Source organism: Phacochoerus africanus, chromosome 2 (genome assembly GCF_016906955.1).
Source record: "Phacochoerus africanus isolate WHEZ1 chromosome 2, ROS_Pafr_v1, whole genome shotgun sequence".
NCBI classification, from domain to species: Eukaryota; Metazoa; Chordata; class Mammalia; order Artiodactyla; family Suidae; genus Phacochoerus; species Phacochoerus africanus.
The window spans coordinates 164,729,897-164,748,243 of NC_062545.1; the positions used below are offsets into that span (position 1 = coordinate 164,729,897).

At 41.7% G+C, this 18,347-nt stretch overlaps 1 protein-coding gene across 13 annotated transcripts in view; it reads right to left on the reverse strand.

The window, feature by feature from the left end:
• NEDD4L (NEDD4 like E3 ubiquitin protein ligase) overlaps positions 1-18,347 on the reverse strand; it is a 370,570-nt gene that overhangs the window by 55,805 nt on the left and 296,418 nt on the right. For 8 of the 13 annotated variants that reach the window (XM_047767057.1, XM_047767056.1, XM_047767059.1 and 5 more), the window contains 8 exons: positions 18,149-18,315; positions 12,723-12,855; positions 11,439-11,615; positions 9,187-9,261; positions 7,479-7,538; positions 2,396-2,527; positions 1,777-1,896; positions 515-712 (listed from right to left, as the gene is read on the reverse strand). In XM_047767057.1, coding sequence (XP_047623013.1) covers positions 515-712; positions 1,777-1,896; positions 2,396-2,527; positions 7,479-7,538; positions 9,187-9,261; positions 11,439-11,615; positions 12,723-12,855; positions 18,149-18,315 — 1,062 coding nt within the window. The remainder of the gene's footprint in view (positions 1-514; positions 713-1,776; positions 1,897-2,395; positions 2,528-7,478; positions 7,539-9,186; positions 9,262-11,438; positions 11,616-12,722; positions 12,856-18,148; positions 18,316-18,347) is intronic. The other 5 variants (XM_047767058.1, XM_047767052.1, XM_047767053.1 and 2 more) reach the window with 2 other exon arrangements.

Below are 18,347 nucleotides of genomic sequence, written 5' to 3' on the forward strand. Positions count from 1 at the left end.
TAGCGCATAGAACACACAATTAAAAGAATGTAATGTAGCACAGACTCATCCACGTGAAAAGTAAAAAAAGAACACATCAAATAAAAATAAAGATGGGTAATGTCAACGAAAGTGCAAAAAGAAACTGACCAAGAAACATTATTTTACAAAAGATCAGAATTCCTAATAAAGTTACAGTATCCTGAGATGGGAAGCAGGAACATTAAAATCCCAGCAATACAGAGCATGATCTTTTTTCTGTAAGAGAAACCTGTGCAAATTGGAGCTTTCCAGGAGTGCTATGAAGAAAAGGTACTGATACCAAAGAAGGCTATTAGCCCGTCCCCATAGTCACCCATGCCCATCAGCCCACAGGTGTGGAATCCAGATGCAGGCTGAGGAGATCCTCTGGGGGGACACACTTCAGTGCTAGGGAAATTTCTCTGCAAAAACCAGGGATACTGAGTAAGGAAATAAAGGAATGAATGTCACACCTCAGGATGAAAATGGAGCCAAGTAAAAGCAGTGACCTTACCCACGTCGTAGTCTTTGTGTTATGGTCAATGAAGAAGGGCCGGCCGTTGGGCGCTATCCTCATTTCCCAGCCGGGCGGCAGGAAGCTCTGTGTGACTTTGTGTTGTGGTTTGGGGGAGTTGTAAGGTGATGGCTGTGGGGACTGTGGATTGGAAAGGGTATCTTTCACAGCCCGACGTATGGGTGAATCCTTGGCACCCTAAGGAATAACAACGAGCATTAGAACTCTTGGCAGGTGCTAGTCCAGTGGTGTCAACGCATACCTGGGGTTCACCGAACGCTCCTCTTTGAAGAGGGATGGGGGGGAGCCCCTAATACATTCATTTACTGTTGAGATCAATCCAACTGTGAAGTTTTCCTATTGGTTAAACACACAGCCGTATTAAGTACTTATAACCACCATCCTTTGATAGCTACACATGAAAAATACCATTCTGCAATGCCTCAAGGATGGAGATTTTACAGAAAATGGAGAAAAACGTGGCCCTGCTCTTAATGAGCTCACAGTCTAGTGCAGATGGATGGGCAAGTTTTAGAGCAGCACAAGAAAAATTATCAGCGGAGACAACCACCTGGAATTGCACAGTTGTTGCCCGTGACATTCATATCACAGTCTGGAAGAGAGACCCATTCCCACTGACAAACCAGGGCAGGGAGAAACCCAAAGCTAAGATGCAGTCGCGTGTAGAGCTTCAAAGATTTACTCTCCATGGCCTCTCGGACTTTAGCGACGTTTAAGGGACGGTGCTGAAACCACACAAACAGGAGAGTGCACAAGCAGATGCCCAGCAATGACTTAGAGATGCAAGTATGCATCAGAAACACGGAGGCCCATACAATGGAAGACCCTTCAGTGGAAAGGGAGAAAATGACCAAAGCCACAGCTATGTCTGAAAACTCAACATAAGCACTGGTATTTGAAAAAGTTATTATGCGAGACTCATGAGGTAACAGGCAGTAAGGAGCGAAAAAATACGACAAGAATGGAGAAGGTTCTGAGAAGAGGAGCCCATGTCCAGCACAGCCACGTCCACCATGGCCTCAACCCAATGCGAATGAGAATCAGGTGAGAGTCCAGGGATGGAACTGGGCAGGACAGAGAAGCATGGAGTGAGGCTGCACAAGAACACCCCTCACCACGGACACAGCAACCGGTCAGAGGGAGGAAGGTGGCTGCAGAGCGCAAGTCTGAGCTCAGAGAGAAGAGAGAAGGAGCAGTCACAGGACAGACGTGACCCCAGGTAGATGAGGTAGCCTTCTCACCTCCAGGGGGGCAGATAAAGTTACTGTTGGCGAACTGAGGCTACGAGGCCGGCGGATCTGAGGTTCGATTAGATGGTTGTTACTGTTTGTGGCGGATCCGGATGCACCATCTTCCGCGAGCTACGTTGGAGGCAAACACAAGTTAGCTTCGTGCGAGGAGCTCCCTGCGTGTGACGGGGAGCGTGGACCCAAACACCACCACCACCAGCAGTAATAAGAGGTCTGGCCTATTTAAAGCGTGGAGGAAATGACAACACATAATAGTGGGGGGAAGGATGGGGAAACACACCCCAAGGAAATAAAAATGAATCACCAGCCGGCGTACAAACCAGCCTCCGAAGAAAAAAGGGGGTTGGGAAGGGCGCTAGCCATCGTAACAGGCTCTTACTTTGAAAACATTTTTCCGGTCACATTCTGAAAATGGACCATCTAGGGAGAGACTGATTTGGGGACCCCATTCTTCTGCAGGCCAATGTTATGTTTAGAGGAATGCATCTGCTTTGTGAGAAACACGTTCTCAAACATGGGTTCTTCAGAACAATACATACACATCAGGAACATGGAGTTCACATACATTTCAGCTTCTTACTGCCTGTAAGTTGCGTAGTGATCTGCATACCTGCATGATAGGTCGAGTCCAGGTTGTGGTTCGATTGTTATGATTGACATAGTATGTGCGTCCCTTTGCATCTTTTCTTTCTTCCCAGCCTGAAGGTAGGCCCGGCGTGGTATGTACATAGGCCACTGATGGCTGTTCGTGTAAGAAATCATTATTATTCAATATCTTGCATTTCTTTTCTGATCAGTTTAATAAAGTAATGTATACCCGGAGAATCATTTGTGCTAGACAAAGTTAATTCTATTGGTATCAAAAAACATGACTGTTTGGAAAACACATTTGCAGCAGATTTAAATCTCCTATGAAATGAACCCCCACACAAGCTATAGGGTTAAAAATCTCACAGAATTCAGTGCTCGGCCACACAGCCTTCCTCATAAAGAGCTGTTGCTGACATGATCATAAGGAAAGAGGATAATATGACAATTCGTTTTAGCTACTAAATTTTACTGCCAAACCACGTAGAGCTTGAAAGGTATTTCAAATTGTCAATGTCTCTGTCTATGAGAGGGAGGATGCTCTGAGTAGTTTTTCCTTAACTGAGCTGCCACAGATGTGCTCTCCTAGCTTACTCCTCAATTCCACATCAGCTCAGGGCCCTGTCACTTCCAGCTTCCAGGTGGAAAAAAAAAAATAAAGGGTCTCTTCTCTATGAGGCCTGTTTTCACACCCACGACCAACCAGGACATCTCAATCGGCCCAGCCCAGGAAGTCACCAGGCCATCTGAGGCCAGAATTCCAAAGAAGCCTGATAACTGAGGCTGTCTTTACCCCTGTCTTCCCATATGGAGTTTCTCTCCTTAAAAGGTGAATGGAGCACAGGTAGCTTCTAGGTTTAGAGACATGTCAAGTGCAGAATGACTACATTGGGATAGTCCAAATTAGATCGCCAGAGCATTCCTGTGACACTTTGACTTGTAAGCAGCAGTCTGAGAAATGCAAGCAGGGTGGAGAAATACTGGAGTAGCAAGATGTATCAATGATTCATGGAGGCAATGAAATGGTTGTTCAACTGCTGGTCAGCCATGCCCAGAAAGTCCTGGATGTATGGATGCTGCACATAAGCTGTCTGGGAAAGGTGTGCTACTCTAAGGGGTGGGGCTCAGAATCAGGACTAGAAGGCTCCTGGAGAATGCAAAAGAAACAAGAGGCCACACTTCAGGAATAATCTCTTATGAGAGGTTACAAAAGGAAACCACTTCTTTCTGGGTACCATCTTCTCTAATTAGGCTCTTCTGAACCTCTGGATGTTTTACTAGGTGTAGTTTTCTTGACTAGGCTGAAGCTGTTAATCTCTTAGCCCCATCTCTCCTTGTGCTCATCCTATCTTTGGTGTTCACCACCAACAATGTGCCTTGGCAAAGAGGGTCCCCAATCCACTGCAAGACCTTGAACTGAAAAAGCAAGATCAGGAATGCTGCCACATAATTTGGAGACTTCAGGCAATGAAGCTTAATCCCCTGCTTTGTGAGTTCAACAGCACATTCCAGAAAAAACATGAGGGTCATGAAACAGCTGTCTTAATGGTTATTTCTAAAATACATACCCAGCAGGGAAAGGGTAATTGCAAGACAACTTTCTGCTAAAACTGTGGCAACTAATTCCTTGACATTATTCCAGATAAAGTCCCCAAGGCCCCATAATGGTAATTCCAAGACTCTGACTGGGTAGCGTCCTGGATCTGGGTGTGGGGATACAGCAAGAGCAGAGGAAACAGCAACATGCAGACTTGAGCCTTCTGTGAATATTAAAGACTAAGGAATGTCTATAGCTGGAAGCTCTTTCTGCCCTCCTTCTCGAGCTGTGGCATAAAAAAAAAAAAAAAAAAGGCTACACCTGGACTCTTTTTATCTGGGCACTACAGAGATGGACTCTGCTGATCTAAGTTAGATGCCAAGGTGTAACCTAAGTTAGCAGTCAATTAGTATTTCTGCCAAAGTACATGCCATCAAGCCTTGACCTACTGTTGTTTACATGCTGGCCAAAAATGTCTTGGCTAAATGGAATACTAAATGGAATTTGCTGCTTTTCCTCCTCCCCACTGAGTTATTTTTTGGGGAGAGGCAATTAGATATGCCCTCAGAAAACTCTGTTTTGGAAACCTTAGGGAGAGTTTTAACGTTATAGTATCCCTGGAAAGGATATTTATAAGGAGGCTAATAAACTAAAATAACTGGGATGTGTCATGGATAACCTCAGAACTGAGCTCCAGAGCTGGATGACTCCCAGCACAGTATTCAGGCAACCAGGTGACTTTCAGAGATGCACAGTCAATAGGAGTAATCAGTTTATGGAAAACCAGGAGTGTCGCAGAGAACACCGAATTGGATTAAAATGTTCATTTTACCTTCTATTGAGAATTGAACTGGCAACCTATAATCGAGTTCCATTTATGCAAGATGGTGTGATTACAATGCTTCTTTGTAGGTTTCCTTCCAAATGACTGTGGAGAACAACCTGTGCTGATGATTCCACTTGTGCCTCAAAACACACCGCCTCTCCCTCCCTGGGCTGGGGAGGAGGCGGGCCTCAGCTCCCATGGACAGACCACAGCAGCGGCCCAGCCCGCGAGCCAACATCAGACCTCTCCTGTGGTGTGTGTGTGCGCACGTGTTCTGGCACATGGGCATCGCACATCCCCTCAGGAGACAAGTTAATTAATCAGGAGACAAGTTAAAAACTGCTAGTCAGCTTAAACGCTTCACAGCTTTTCACCTGAATCTACCACAGTGTTTCACCATGCCAAGCAGCCATGTAACTGCAGCTTTAGGTGGCCCCATTGATTTCATTAAAATGAAGAACTCAACTACGCTGAAGCTGTCAGTTTCAAAATGCTTTGAAAGACGATACACAAATGGGCACAATCACAGATTCTACAAGATTCACTCAAACCCTGCCACACTGTTCGCTCGGTATATTGTTAGGGTATATACAGTGGAACTCCAAACTGTGCTACCCCTCTCCTTTTCTCCCTCAGAGAGGGCACTTGCTTAGCCAGCTGGGAAGTGACAGCAGTGGGTACTGTCAGAATTCAAAGGGTGTGGCTCCGCAGGTGAAAATCAGGGCTTGTTCATTACATTATAGAGATAAAAGCACGACCGTGGAGAGGGCCACACCAGGATAGTTAAAGCAATATGGTGAGCAGAACCAAAGGGCTGGGGGCTGAAGGCTCATCCATGTGGGGAAATTATATGAACGGTGGTGCATTCACAGCACTGAATATTATGTCATAGTTAATTATGTCCCAAAGAAATGATCACAGTGAATCCTATCAAGTTGATAAGTAATATGTACATGGGATCCCATTTCTCTGTGTGTGTGGGGGTTGGGGCATCCACATGCATGTTTGCAAGAGCACAAAGGAAGCAGTGCGATGGCAAGTCCCAAAGCAGCTCCAGGGTGACACAGGACATGTCAGTGTTGGTGGTGACAGGGAGAAGGTGTAAAAGAGGAGAAACAACGTGGTAGGAGACGGAATTGGAAAAGCGGAAGTAAAGGCTATTTGTGACATGGGATGGCAAGGGTGCAAAAGAAACAGATGTGATGATTTCTAATGGAGCCATAAAATAAGTTGCCTTATTCTGAGTATGTAGAAAACAGGAGAGTAAATAAAACATTTAGAAACTAGGACTACCCAGTCTTTGAAAATAGAAAACAAAAACCAAACTCCTATATTTAATTCATTGCTGGGGGGTAGGGGGGAGGGGGAGCACAGGTACAAAGAAAAGGCTGGTGGTAGGGCCACAGGGAGCTCCTTCAGACAGACCCCTTTGTCCTACCAGGTCACTCTGACCATGGAGCTCAGGATGATCACAATTCAGTTTATCCTGTCATTTAATATCATCGGCTATCACAACACTCCAACACTAAGAGCAGTCTCCAAAGCCAATAAAATTCAAAAATGGATGCAAGTAGATGCTTATCAGCTCTGCATTCTATTAAAATTATTTCATGATGTGATCATGGCCACTTTGCAGTGTATCGCATGGAAACTGCTAGTGCACAGTAGGAAATATGCTAGTTCCTTTGAAGTTTTTTGGCTTCTACTGAGGGCTGAGCCTGACCCACCTAACATGTGCCTTTCATATCAGTCACTGAAGCTCAAAACCTTTAAGCTGGGCTAATTTTTGGTGACTGCCACTTTGGTTTTCCAGGGTACAATGCAGAGCAGGACATTCTAACAATATATCTAAATTGTTCCTTTAAATCAACATCCTGAAGAAAATCAGCAATCAGGTATGTATTTAAAGGTGTTCTCAACTAATAAGCAGTTAGAACAAACATAACAACCATGAAACAATAAGGAAAATTCTTCCAATAGCTATTAGCAGCTCCAAGCATAAACCATAAGCTAGCTTGTCTTTAGGGCTCAAGGAGAAAACAGGCAATTAAAGTTCACAGTCAAATCCAGGTCCCATGAACATGAACAGTAGAAATTATTTGAAAAAATGATTAATAAGAATAACAGATATTTGGCATAAAAAACACCATTTTTTCTTAGATCTTTTCAATTTTTTAATTATACTCCCTTCTCTCTCCTCCTGAATGATATGAACACTTGTTCATACCTGTGAACTTGTGAGTAGAGCCCCCTGGGAGCAGGAAAAGGTCACTGGTTCATGCTTGTGCTGCAGAAAATCTAAGCCAGTGTCTGAAACACGGTACAAACAGGAACTACATAAATGAAAATCCACGTGGGCAATGCACGCAATTGCTGTGGCTTCCCTGATTCTCTTCCAACCAAAATATTTCACCCGAGCCTTCTGAGACATGGGAAAAGCTTCTCAGGAGTACAGACACTACAAGGCAGAAAGAGATTCTAAAGGTTCAGATTAAATCCCTTTAACCAAAACTTGATGGCATTCCTCATAAAACGATATGAGACTAAAAGTCACTGAGTTTCACCCCATATCTTTGAGCAACGTGAAAGTGAGAGGCTTAAGATAAGAAACATAGGCAGCTCTGTGGCACAAAGCTGATCTTAACCAAAAAAAGAAGTAAAAAAGAGTAGATTCACCAGCACACAAAATATTAAAACCAACCCACAGTCTGGCCATTAATGTCTGATCAAGGGCATCATTACCGTTGGCTCCTCACCACCCGTGACAGTCGATGAGCGTGCTCTCCCAGCTGGGGCACTGGGCTGTTAAACGACAATTTACATCAGTGAGATGCACTCAGGGAGACCACCCGTTGCTCACTGAAATCAGGAATCGGTGCAGGTGCACTGAATCACCAATAAGGCAGGTGACATGAATCAGAGTCTGTGAAATGCACCCGGTCCAAACAATGTTGAGCAACCACTGATGACCAGAGGAAAAAGAGGAACGGTGATCATCTTTCCACCCAGAAAAGGCTCAGGGTGTAGCCCTGATTTGGGTCAACGATTTGACAACCCAACAATGTGAGATGTCTTACTCCAAAAAAAAAAAAAAAAAAAGAAAAAAAAAGAAAAAAAAAAGAAAAAGGGAAACATCAAATTATGTCCCCATTGTTAAATAACGAGCAGATTCTGAAATCTGCCAAACTCCAAATTCAAGAGGCCACTGGTGATCAGTGAGTTCACAGCTTCACAGGGCATGTGGAAAGGGGGAAGAATTATCAGTTTTCAGGGAAGTGAGCTCTTTGGCCAATAAAATTGACACTGATTTTGAAAAGGAGAGAAAGTACCATTACCATTGATTCATGAAGGAAAAATCACAGAATCAACACAAAATCACAGAGGAGGATCCCAGTGGTCCCTCATAGCTGATTGTTCGATGTGGGGGAAGGCCTGTACCGTAACTATCCCAGAAAGGATGCTCTTGTGACCAACCAGCCCTTTCGATGTATGCCACAACCGAAGCCATTAGATTGATTCCTTGATTGACTACTGTACTCATTAATTCATTTTATAAACATAAAAGACCAAAACCTAGGCCAAAAAAATCTTCTAAAGTTGAGCAAAAATGTACACAATAGGGAAGACACCATTGCTGCAACAACTGCTAAGTACAATCTTCCTTTCTCTTCCATTTCATACATAATAGAGTATTCGTGCTAAAAATGATTGAAGATTTGTCATAATAAAAAAAAAATTGGTCAAGGTTAAACACTGAGTCAAGCATGCTGAAGCCACAAAATATTTTCTCCTCCAAAATAAGAAATTAACTTGCATAAAATCTATTTTTTTAATGTTGTATGCCAAACATCTCCCAAGGCAGTGCTGGCCTGCCTTCCCTTCTGAATATTCATTTTTATTTATGTCTTAGATTGTTAAAGATCCCTTACACTTCCATATTTGCTGCTGGTCATGAAAACTGTGGGAGAGTGGGAACACATCATAGCTAACTGTTGAGTCAGCAGAGCTGCCTTTAAAGAGAAGGTACAGAGGCTTTGTGAGTTAAGAGTTAAGGCCAACAGTCATAGAGAAGAATTCTCATTGTCCACCCAGAAGAGTTCTTCCCATGTTTTTGAGATACAGGTTGCTCAAGCATGGCCTTGGGGACTAAATGAGGTTTTGAGAAAAGAGATTGTTAATGTGTGCTTTAGTTTAGGTCAAGAAAGCACATCAGAATTGGTATTAATTTGGACAGAAACAATGCAATAAAGCATTTCAGAGACTTTGGTAGCAAACAACAATTCTGTATATCTTGGAAATCCACTCTCTTTGGGACATTTGCTAGGAACTTTTAATGTTTCATGTATATGGTCAATGGATTTGCATAGGAAAAACTCTTTCTCAGTAGCCCAGACAATTTTAAAGAAAAGCCAGAAGAGCCAACTGATGGCTGGAAATGAGCATGGGTTACCGGTGGTAGATGAGCCTGCTCGGTGACTGCGTCGGTGACACTGCAGGACCTCAACCTCGAGGAGGGCTCTCTCTGCTGAAGGGGAAGAAAGGACACAAAGTATCAAGAACACATTCTGAGAAATGGGTTCCACTGCTCTGTGATATTAGAAGGTAATTAAACGTAACACCATCTTTTCAGAGTAATGAGAATAATCCTTAAGGGGTCAAGAATCTTTTGTTGTCATTCTCAAGTGTTTTAAGCTGATCGGGATACAAACAACAGCAAAAATAGGAGGCCAAAACAGGAAAGGGGACTCCACAGGCAACACTTGAGTGATGCTTTAAAAATAGAAGCAGCTAAGAATTCTGTGTTCTGCTTTGAGAAGCAACCTCTGGGTAAATTCTAGTGGAACATGAAGACAGGAAGAGATACTGGCATATAGTTATTAAACATTTATTGACTATTATTACCACTGACAAAGAATCAATTGAATTCTATTTCCAGGGGGACTCACATAGAATCTTGGGCTACTATGAAGGGTTACTTTAGCTTCTGAATGGAGTTCAAGACAGGAATGAAGGAAAATAGTGAGGGTAAGCTAAAAAAACCTAGTGATTGCTTGTATTAATCTGTTTGGTGGGGGAAAAAAAAAAGACTTTGTAAAGCAACTATACTTGAATAAAAATTAAAAAAGAAAAAAAAAGACTAACAGATCCAGTCAGAGACCAGGAGCAGGTCACAGGCACGCAAGGCTTGGGACAAGTTTGCAGCATTTCCTTACTTTTAATATTTTTCAGTAAGTAAAACAGAGGTAAGATCACAGACTCTGTATCAGTAGATGGGGGGCTTTTCAAGTCTTTCCACAATGGTTAGCATGTAAGATTCATTCAGAAGCAAAAGTTCATGCTATTGTCCTTGAATGATCCTGACAAGGAAAACTGGAAAGAATCCTCTATTCTTCCCTTTCCCAGGCACCAGATTAAACACAATCTTAAAGGTAGTTTATGGGTCTAGAATAGTTCAATGCAGATGCTCCCTATACAAATAACGAGAGATGCTGATTTACTATCAATGCCGCCTGAAATGTTTTTTTCACTTAAAAACTAAAGTTATGCCATTAATATGGTTCCAGCAATACTTATTTCTTTTTGTAGGGTTTCGAATATATGGCTTCCTTGCTTATGTGGTTTCCATAGCAACAGTTTTATCAATTCAAATATCCTATATATGCAAATTCCTTTCCTTACTGCCCCTTTAGTATTAAATTTTCAGCTCAGTGGTATTTCTCTTTCTGAAAGACACTCACAGGATTTGAATACAAAAGCATATTAAGTGAGTAATCACGGCAACTCATGATATGGGCCAATGATATCTTTTAAAATAAAAACATAACCTAAAGATTAACAATTTTGTGAGCACCTACTGGCTTTTACATTGTATGCAGTCCTACCCATTTACATTTGGTATGGCTGTAATGATTATTTTTCTAGGATGCCATTTTCAGAAGAGTGACTACCACCACTACTACAGTCTATCTGTAGGCTCAATTTCTCAGGAAACATTGAGACTGCACTGCTTCTCAATTTGATGCACAAGCAAGAATTTCTATGGGCTTTTTCTGCAAAGTTTTGTATTGTCAAACACAGGTCTTCATGGCTGATTCTGCTGCTTCTCACCGGGGCTTAGCCCCACCTAAAGCATCTAGAATGAATTTCCCTGATGGCTTAAGAGCCCCAATTCAAATGCTACCCTGATGTCAGTGTCACAATTTTTTGACCACTTGCAGGGATTTATTTGTACTCTGGGACTTAGGCGATGCCTTCTATCTCCCAATCTAACCTCGTTTTGGATAGGTCACTTAAACATCATGCCTTCATCTGTGAAACGAGAATGATAAAGCACATATCGTACGACTTAAGAGCACTAATTAGGAGGCCCAACATCTCCTGGATCCTGGTGTAAAACACCACCTTTGTGATAAAGGCACTCTTTATGAGCCTTTGCGGGGGGGGGGGGGAATTCTGCAAGGTTAAAGCTGATGCCACAGAAGTCATAGACTTTTCTCTATTAATTAAGGAAGATTTTCACCTGTGTGGGCTAACTGTGGTAGAGTCCTTCTTCTCTTGGGGAAGGAGGAACTTTGGAAAAGGTCAGAATTATCTGGGAGCTGGAAGACCCTTGCCATTATTTGCATAGAGATCCTCTTAAAGCAGCAACAAAATGACAAAATATCTGCTCAGCCTCTCATTCCAATAAGACTCTTTACTTACAATCAAAGAACCAAACTGCTCCCCATTGGAGTCTGGAGTGATCTGAAGTCTTCTGCTCAGTTCCTCAGACAGCTCCTGAGGGCTGGTCCGAGACACGGGTGAGGCTGGCGGTGGTGGCAGCGCCAGGCTGAGGGAGTCTCCACTGATGTTCACTTCTTCCGAAATGGTCTCCCAAGGCTAGCAGGGAACGAGACACAGAGATAAATGCTAGAAGGAGGGGCGCTCTGGTCCTCATCCATTATGATACCTAAAATTAACATCTACTGAGCGCTCAGGAGGGGCACAATCTTCTCAATATCTGTGAGGAAGATGGCTACTACCCTAATTAACAGATGAGGAAACCGAGGCAGAGGGAGGAACTTGCTCCAGGTAACAGAATTAGCAAGTGGCAGGGCCAAGGAAGCCTGGCTCCAGGGGCTGTGCTCTTAACCCCTTTATAAGAGCACTTCTCTAAGCAGTGGCTTCCTTCTAGTACCTGTTAGTACCTGCATGGTTAAACAATATGCTCAGGAATTCATTTGTGATTTTCACGGATTTTCTTTTACTCTAAATGCTGAGGATTCACAATGAAATCAGCAGAGACGTTATAAACTGTAAGGAAATACTCGTATAAAGTAACTTTCAGTGAATTATTACAGAATCAATCCTGCTTTTCTAATTTTGATCACTGGAACATTTTGTGAATGATCTTCCTAACACAATGCTTACAGAGAATGGGCTTCTAATAAGTAAGCAGAACTGTTAAGGCAGCATGGAAGTCACGGTAACTGCTAATTTGTTGTTCAATGTATATATATTTCTTCCTCAGAAATTTACCATAAGCATTTAAGGAGAAACCTATAAACATTTCTGTTCACCCACATTTGTATTTTCTTGGTAATAAATCTCTTTCATGATGTCAAAACTACTCAGTAGAAACTTATATCTGGTACCCAAACAAGCGACAGGGTCCCTTCAACTGCTCAAAGATAACCATTGTTGCCGTTTTAATAAGATATGGTTAGACTCTGTGGAATAATAAAGTATGAAGGGAATATACCTTAAGATCTCCACACTAACAACAACGTCATTCCCTTTTGCAGTGGTTAGTGGTGTAGATAGGTGTATTCATCAAAGATGGTTTCTATAAGCATTTTGTAGATTACTAAATATGCTGACGGTCATCCATGAGACCATAAATCTTTTAAGACAGCGTTTACTGAGATCAGAAATGATGAGACAGGGTCAATATGGAGAATTCGGAGAAGAGGAGCTTCAGGGACGTGGGGCAGAGAGGGGTCCTACCTCAGGGCCATCTCCGCCCTCGCTGGGCTCGGGCTCCAGGTCCTCACTGATGTGCCTGCGGGAGCGGAAGCGACGGTGTGCTGCCTCCTGGTTGATCTGCCGGATGTTGCTGTCGGACTCAGAAGACACATCCCTGGTAGGCACAGGGCGAGCACGGGAGACAGAAGAACTGGAATTGATACCTGGCCCTTTGACACCAGCCCTATGCTTACCAAGGGCCTGGCACCTCATACAGGGTCTGCGATCTTATGCTAAACACTGACACTCAACTGGCTATTAAACAGGAGAACCTTCCACCACCTCTTGGGTAAAGTTTACTTCTAGGTTCATTTCACTGAAATAAATACAGTTTTTAAAGGCATCAGTCACAACATCTTGTGTATCTTTCAGGCATATGCTGCAGCATGTACTTTAGTATTTAGGGAAGAAGAGAAATCAAAATCCTCCATCCATTGGCCCTGGTGACAAATGAGGCTCCTCGAAAGAGGTGACAGGTAAGCTCACACTTGTGGCCAGTCAGTGGCGACCCCTCTAGGGTCTAGCAACCACAGAACAGCAACTTCTGGTCATTAACAATTAACCAATGAGCACATAGTCTAAACTCAAACCTGGGCTCTGGAGGGAAGCACTCATGACCCAACAAGAACTTTTTTGGTGGCTATGGGTCTCATTTTGACAGATTCTCAGAATCATAACACTGCTTTCTTCCTGTTAAACTCCTTTTCAAAATTCACACAAACATCAGGCAATAATCTCCCAAATCAAGTGGGACTTGAGGAATGCTGCAACTTTTTTTTTTTTTGTCATATAGTCATATATTTCTCTTAGTTCAGAATCTTAAGTATCAATTCAATCTTCAAAACTTTTGCAGTAAATTACAGGTAATTCTCTTTTGGGAGGAATACTACTTGGAGGCTTTTAGAGTAGAAGTTTAAATGTCAAACTGTTCTTCAGAGAAAACTCTTATAGACTCTCCCAATAAGATACCATATGCAGCTAACAAAAGTGATGTTGTAAGTTAATATCTCAAAATATTGGAAAACATTATTTCAAACTAATTGAAATCCAGTATTCATCAGGGCCTTCATTATAGATTCTTTCTAAAATATAGGTCCTAAAACATTCTAATGTTGTCTCAGACTAACTTATACAGTACCCCCCACCCCAAACTGTAACAGTGAATAGTCTGCAATAAGAAGCACTGTTTGCAAATAAATAGATGACTCTTGAATACCAATTTCCAAGATAGTTTAAATATTTTCACCAAAAATCTTTACATTCTTTAACTTCACTGGTAAAGGGGTAGTATGAAGGTAAGCGTATATTTAATCCACATTAAAATGATAATTATTAAAATCTGAATTAATGATGTTTTACTATATCTATACACCCAACACATGAACTTCTGAACTCTAACAGAACTATATTTTCAGCCTATGTTATAGATACATTAAACTATAACTAGACTAAAAACAATACATTAAACCGGGGGACCCTCAGAACAAAATGACAGAATTAAAGTCACAGAGAAAAATTAAAACCAAGGGACACACAAATGTACTAATACTATTTTTGAAGCCATCAAAAAGGAATGAGAAAAAAAATAAGTCTCCTGATATATTAAAAAAAAGTAACATTATCTTTATGATTTTACACTGCTGCAGTGATTTTTTTTATGACATTCAATTTCACTTTATAATAATTGGCCTTTCTTAAAAATACTGCATATGTGAGTGTTTCATCAAAATTTTAAATCTTCATTTGAAATGTCAGTTGTCACGTAGTCAATACTGAGTGACTATATGCATGCTATGTGCCAATACCACATACTTGAATTGGGACTTTGGAGAGGTTGAAAAGAATAAGGTTTTAATGTTACTATGTCTGCATTTTCTCTCTCTCAAGTGTATATAAAATTTCACTATTCTGGAAGGACTTTTTTAAAAAGGGGCGTTTAAAATCAATTACGCTAAAAAAATCAATTATGCTAATCCTCCTTATCCAACATGCTCAAATAATTAGCAATCAATGTGAAACAGAAACAACTAAATAGCATAAAGAAAGATATCTGTGATTTCAAAATTCCAACCCTGGGCTTCTCTGGTTTTTAGTGGTAAAATGAAAATGTTCACACAGGGGAGGCCTTTGGCACTTGAGCAATTGAATGAGAGGGGTGCTGAAACTGACACGAAGTTTAAATGGTCACTAATGGAAAGACGAACATTTAACAGTATGTCTGAGCTGACAGATTAAAACAGAAAAATGATTTTATTGGGGGCAAGGAAAGAATTTAAGAAATGGCTATGTCAATTTTCTTCAGTCCTTAATTTTACAGATGCATTCTTCATTTGACTTTCATGAGAAATACGAATTAATAAAGATAAGAAAAACCATAAGTTTGTCAAATTCAGTGCCAATTAGGATCAGTGTGTGCGATCATTTACACTCACATCAGTGACTAATGATGACCTGCATTACCTAGAATAACTACAAATTATCTTATAAATTATTAAAGTATCTAAAAATTACTGCTGAGAAAAGAGAAGATGTATAAAGTGGTTTAGAAAGATAAGTACTAACAAGAGTTAACGTAAGTGTTTAACAAGTTCATCTTCATTTACAGTCTTAAATGTTTTTAAAGTTGTGCTTTTTGCAGTGAAGAGTTTACATTTAAATAGGATAAGGACAAATTTAAAATTCGAGGTGTTTTCAAAGCCACCATCTGACTTGAAAAGGCTGGGGCGTGTTCTGTGGTCGCCTTTCTTTCTAAAGCGCTGGGCCAGACCTGGACAAGTCACGAAGCCATGGGTCTACAGCCACTTTCAGAAGTGAATCAACTGTAGCCATTCACTCAGTTAAAAGCTCCTACCTTGTGCCAGGTGCGAGGGGTTGGCCTATGAATAAGAAAACGCAGCCCCTGCTCATATAGGCAGTTAAGAGTATTAGGTGATCCGTGTCCTGACAAGAAGGCACGTGGCTTTCAGAGATCAGGCACACAGTTCTCTCAGGTCTGAAGGGTGCCAGGGGAATCGGCACGTTCTAGTTTTGTTTTTTTGGGAGGAGGAGGGGTTTAGCACATCCATGGGGCCAAGAAGAAGAGAAAGTAATCAGAAAGCAGCTAAGCATGATCAGGCCACTCTGTGGTTAAGACTGAGGGTAGCAGGAGACCGGGTGAAGAGGAAGTTGTAAGAACAGCCCAAGGGAACTGGGATGTTGATGAGGATTTTTCAGGGGCTGAAGTTCAGAGCCCAAGTCTGTAGCAACCTGGCTAAGAAATGAGAGTCTCCAGGAGAGTTCAGAATTCTCTGCTTAGTGATAAGCACTTCACTATCTGACTCTGTCAGATATAGCCTTTCAATAAAGACACTTCTAAATATCAATCCCTCCCCCCCGCCCCAAGAGCGCTTGTGGTATTTTGTGAAAACTGAATTTTGAAAAGAACATCTGAATTAAAATAACATTTTAAAATAATCTGAAAGGCTTGAGGGTTTCTGGTCAAGCCAAATAAAGTTGAGAAAGAACTCTGATTCTCAAACAGTTCAGACAGGATGGAGAGGTTATCGTGGAAACTGACCTAACAATAACTCGACTCTCATTCTAATAAACACAATCCCTCTTCTAGCTTTTCGTTGCTTTCTAGGAGCCACGCCTGCTGGAAAGGAGCATCCCTCAAGTTCCACCCGGAGCTGAGATCCTTCCTGGCTCAACGGCCTTGCTGCTGGGTACAGTCATGCCACTGACTTCCTCCTAAAGTACATGTGAGCCTGAACTAGATTTAGGAGCCACAGTTTCCCCATGTTGTTTCTAGACTATTGACGAGCCAGCTTTTATACAAGTTACAGCTTGTGTTTCAGTTTAGTTCTTCAGGATACTGAAGGTGGTATGTTTTTAAAAATAAAACGTGAAGAATTCTCACAGGAATTCCCTCTCAAAGTTTCATAACTCTGTGAGACAGAAAAAGTAGCAATTGTCCCCATTTATCCCCCAAATACAGACTTCAGTCTGCATAACTATTAATGAAGGGGAACATTTTTTCATATATCTATTGGCCAGTCTTTCTTTGTGAGCTGCTAGTGGTCACTTTCCTACAGAGGTCACATGACACTATGGTGAGTGCTGTTTTCAGGTATTCCTAAAATAAAAAGAATCAACAAAATCATTTTCCATTTATATTTCTATGGGGAAAAATAACAAAGACAAGTTCAGTATTATCTGGACGTTGGGACATGTATGCTATCCTGGGAAAAGGAGCTGGGGGTGACGGCCATGTGGTCCAAAAGCTGACCAAGAACAGCTGATATTCATGAGAACCCACAGAGGGGCTGAAGGAAGAACTGGCTATTCAATGTTGCAGATTCTGCAAACTTTTTCTCTAGATCAAAAAAACCTCGAGCAGACTTCTCTGCCACCTTTCCCACCCCACAGACTGATGCATACTCTCTAATTTCTAAAGATAAAAGGGTTACTGATAGGAGCTATCACGTCACTAATATCACTTGTTTAAAAACCATCATTGGAAAATTTCCTTCAGAGTCTGGGCTAAAGGGAAAATTATTTTACCTAAAATACTTGCATTTATTACATGTTGAAAATCACACAATTTATAATTACCTCCTAGTCTTGGCTGCTAGGGAGCTCATGATTTCCAGGATAATTTTTCCTTTTCTACCTTTACTATTTTGGTTTTGTCTTTTATAGTATATTAACAGTTTGAAGTCTTGCTGTATACTATCATTTAAAAACAAGCTGCTTCAAATCCTTTTAAAATAAAAGTTGAGGTTTAACTAGTGTTTATTGCTATCATTAAGCCAAAAATTGCTAAGTGAACAAAACAATAATCAATTCACTGTATCCCTGAGGCTAGTGAGGGATTAGAATAAACAGTAATTACTATTTGTGAGTTTGCAACCCTCCCATGTGTTTGTAATTATATGAAGGGGGTGATATAGAAACGTCCCTAAAAAGTCCCTTAAAAAAAAAAAATTTGGCATTTCTAAATCAAGTGATTACAGAATAAAAACCCCAAAACTTCACAAGGAAACTGCACAGCCGGTATGTTTGCTGTTTTCCACTCTGGGTTAGCCAGGAGAGGAAGCTGAAGGGGGAAGTGATAGAATCACCACACCTAAGATAAGCCCAGGAAAAATAACCTCTGCTTTACATCCCCTGCACCTTTATAAAGAAGACATACAAAATAAATCAGTGCACATTTACAATAGGAGAACTTGATGATACAAAGGCAGGAGTTCTAGATACTCTACAAGTTCTGAGAGGCTCCCTAACTAAATGAAGAGGAATCCTGTTGCTCTGCACAACCACGTGCTCCTACGAATGGGTTTACTTCCCAACCTCGTCCCAGAGAGCTCCCGTGTGGGCACCTGACTGCAGGGCGTGAGGACATGTCCCTGACCATGGGTGGTACTCACATTAGGCTGGGTCGGTGCCACTGGGTGGTCCGGTTGTTGTGGTTGACGTAGTAAGTACGACCTAAGTTGTCCACTTTTTCTTCCCACCCAGGGGGCAGCGGTGGGGGAGGAAGCTCCTCCTGGTGCTGAGAAGCCGAGTCATTCGAGTCAACAACTTCCCACCCCGGCTGCGGAATAACAGAGGGGAGATCATCAGGCT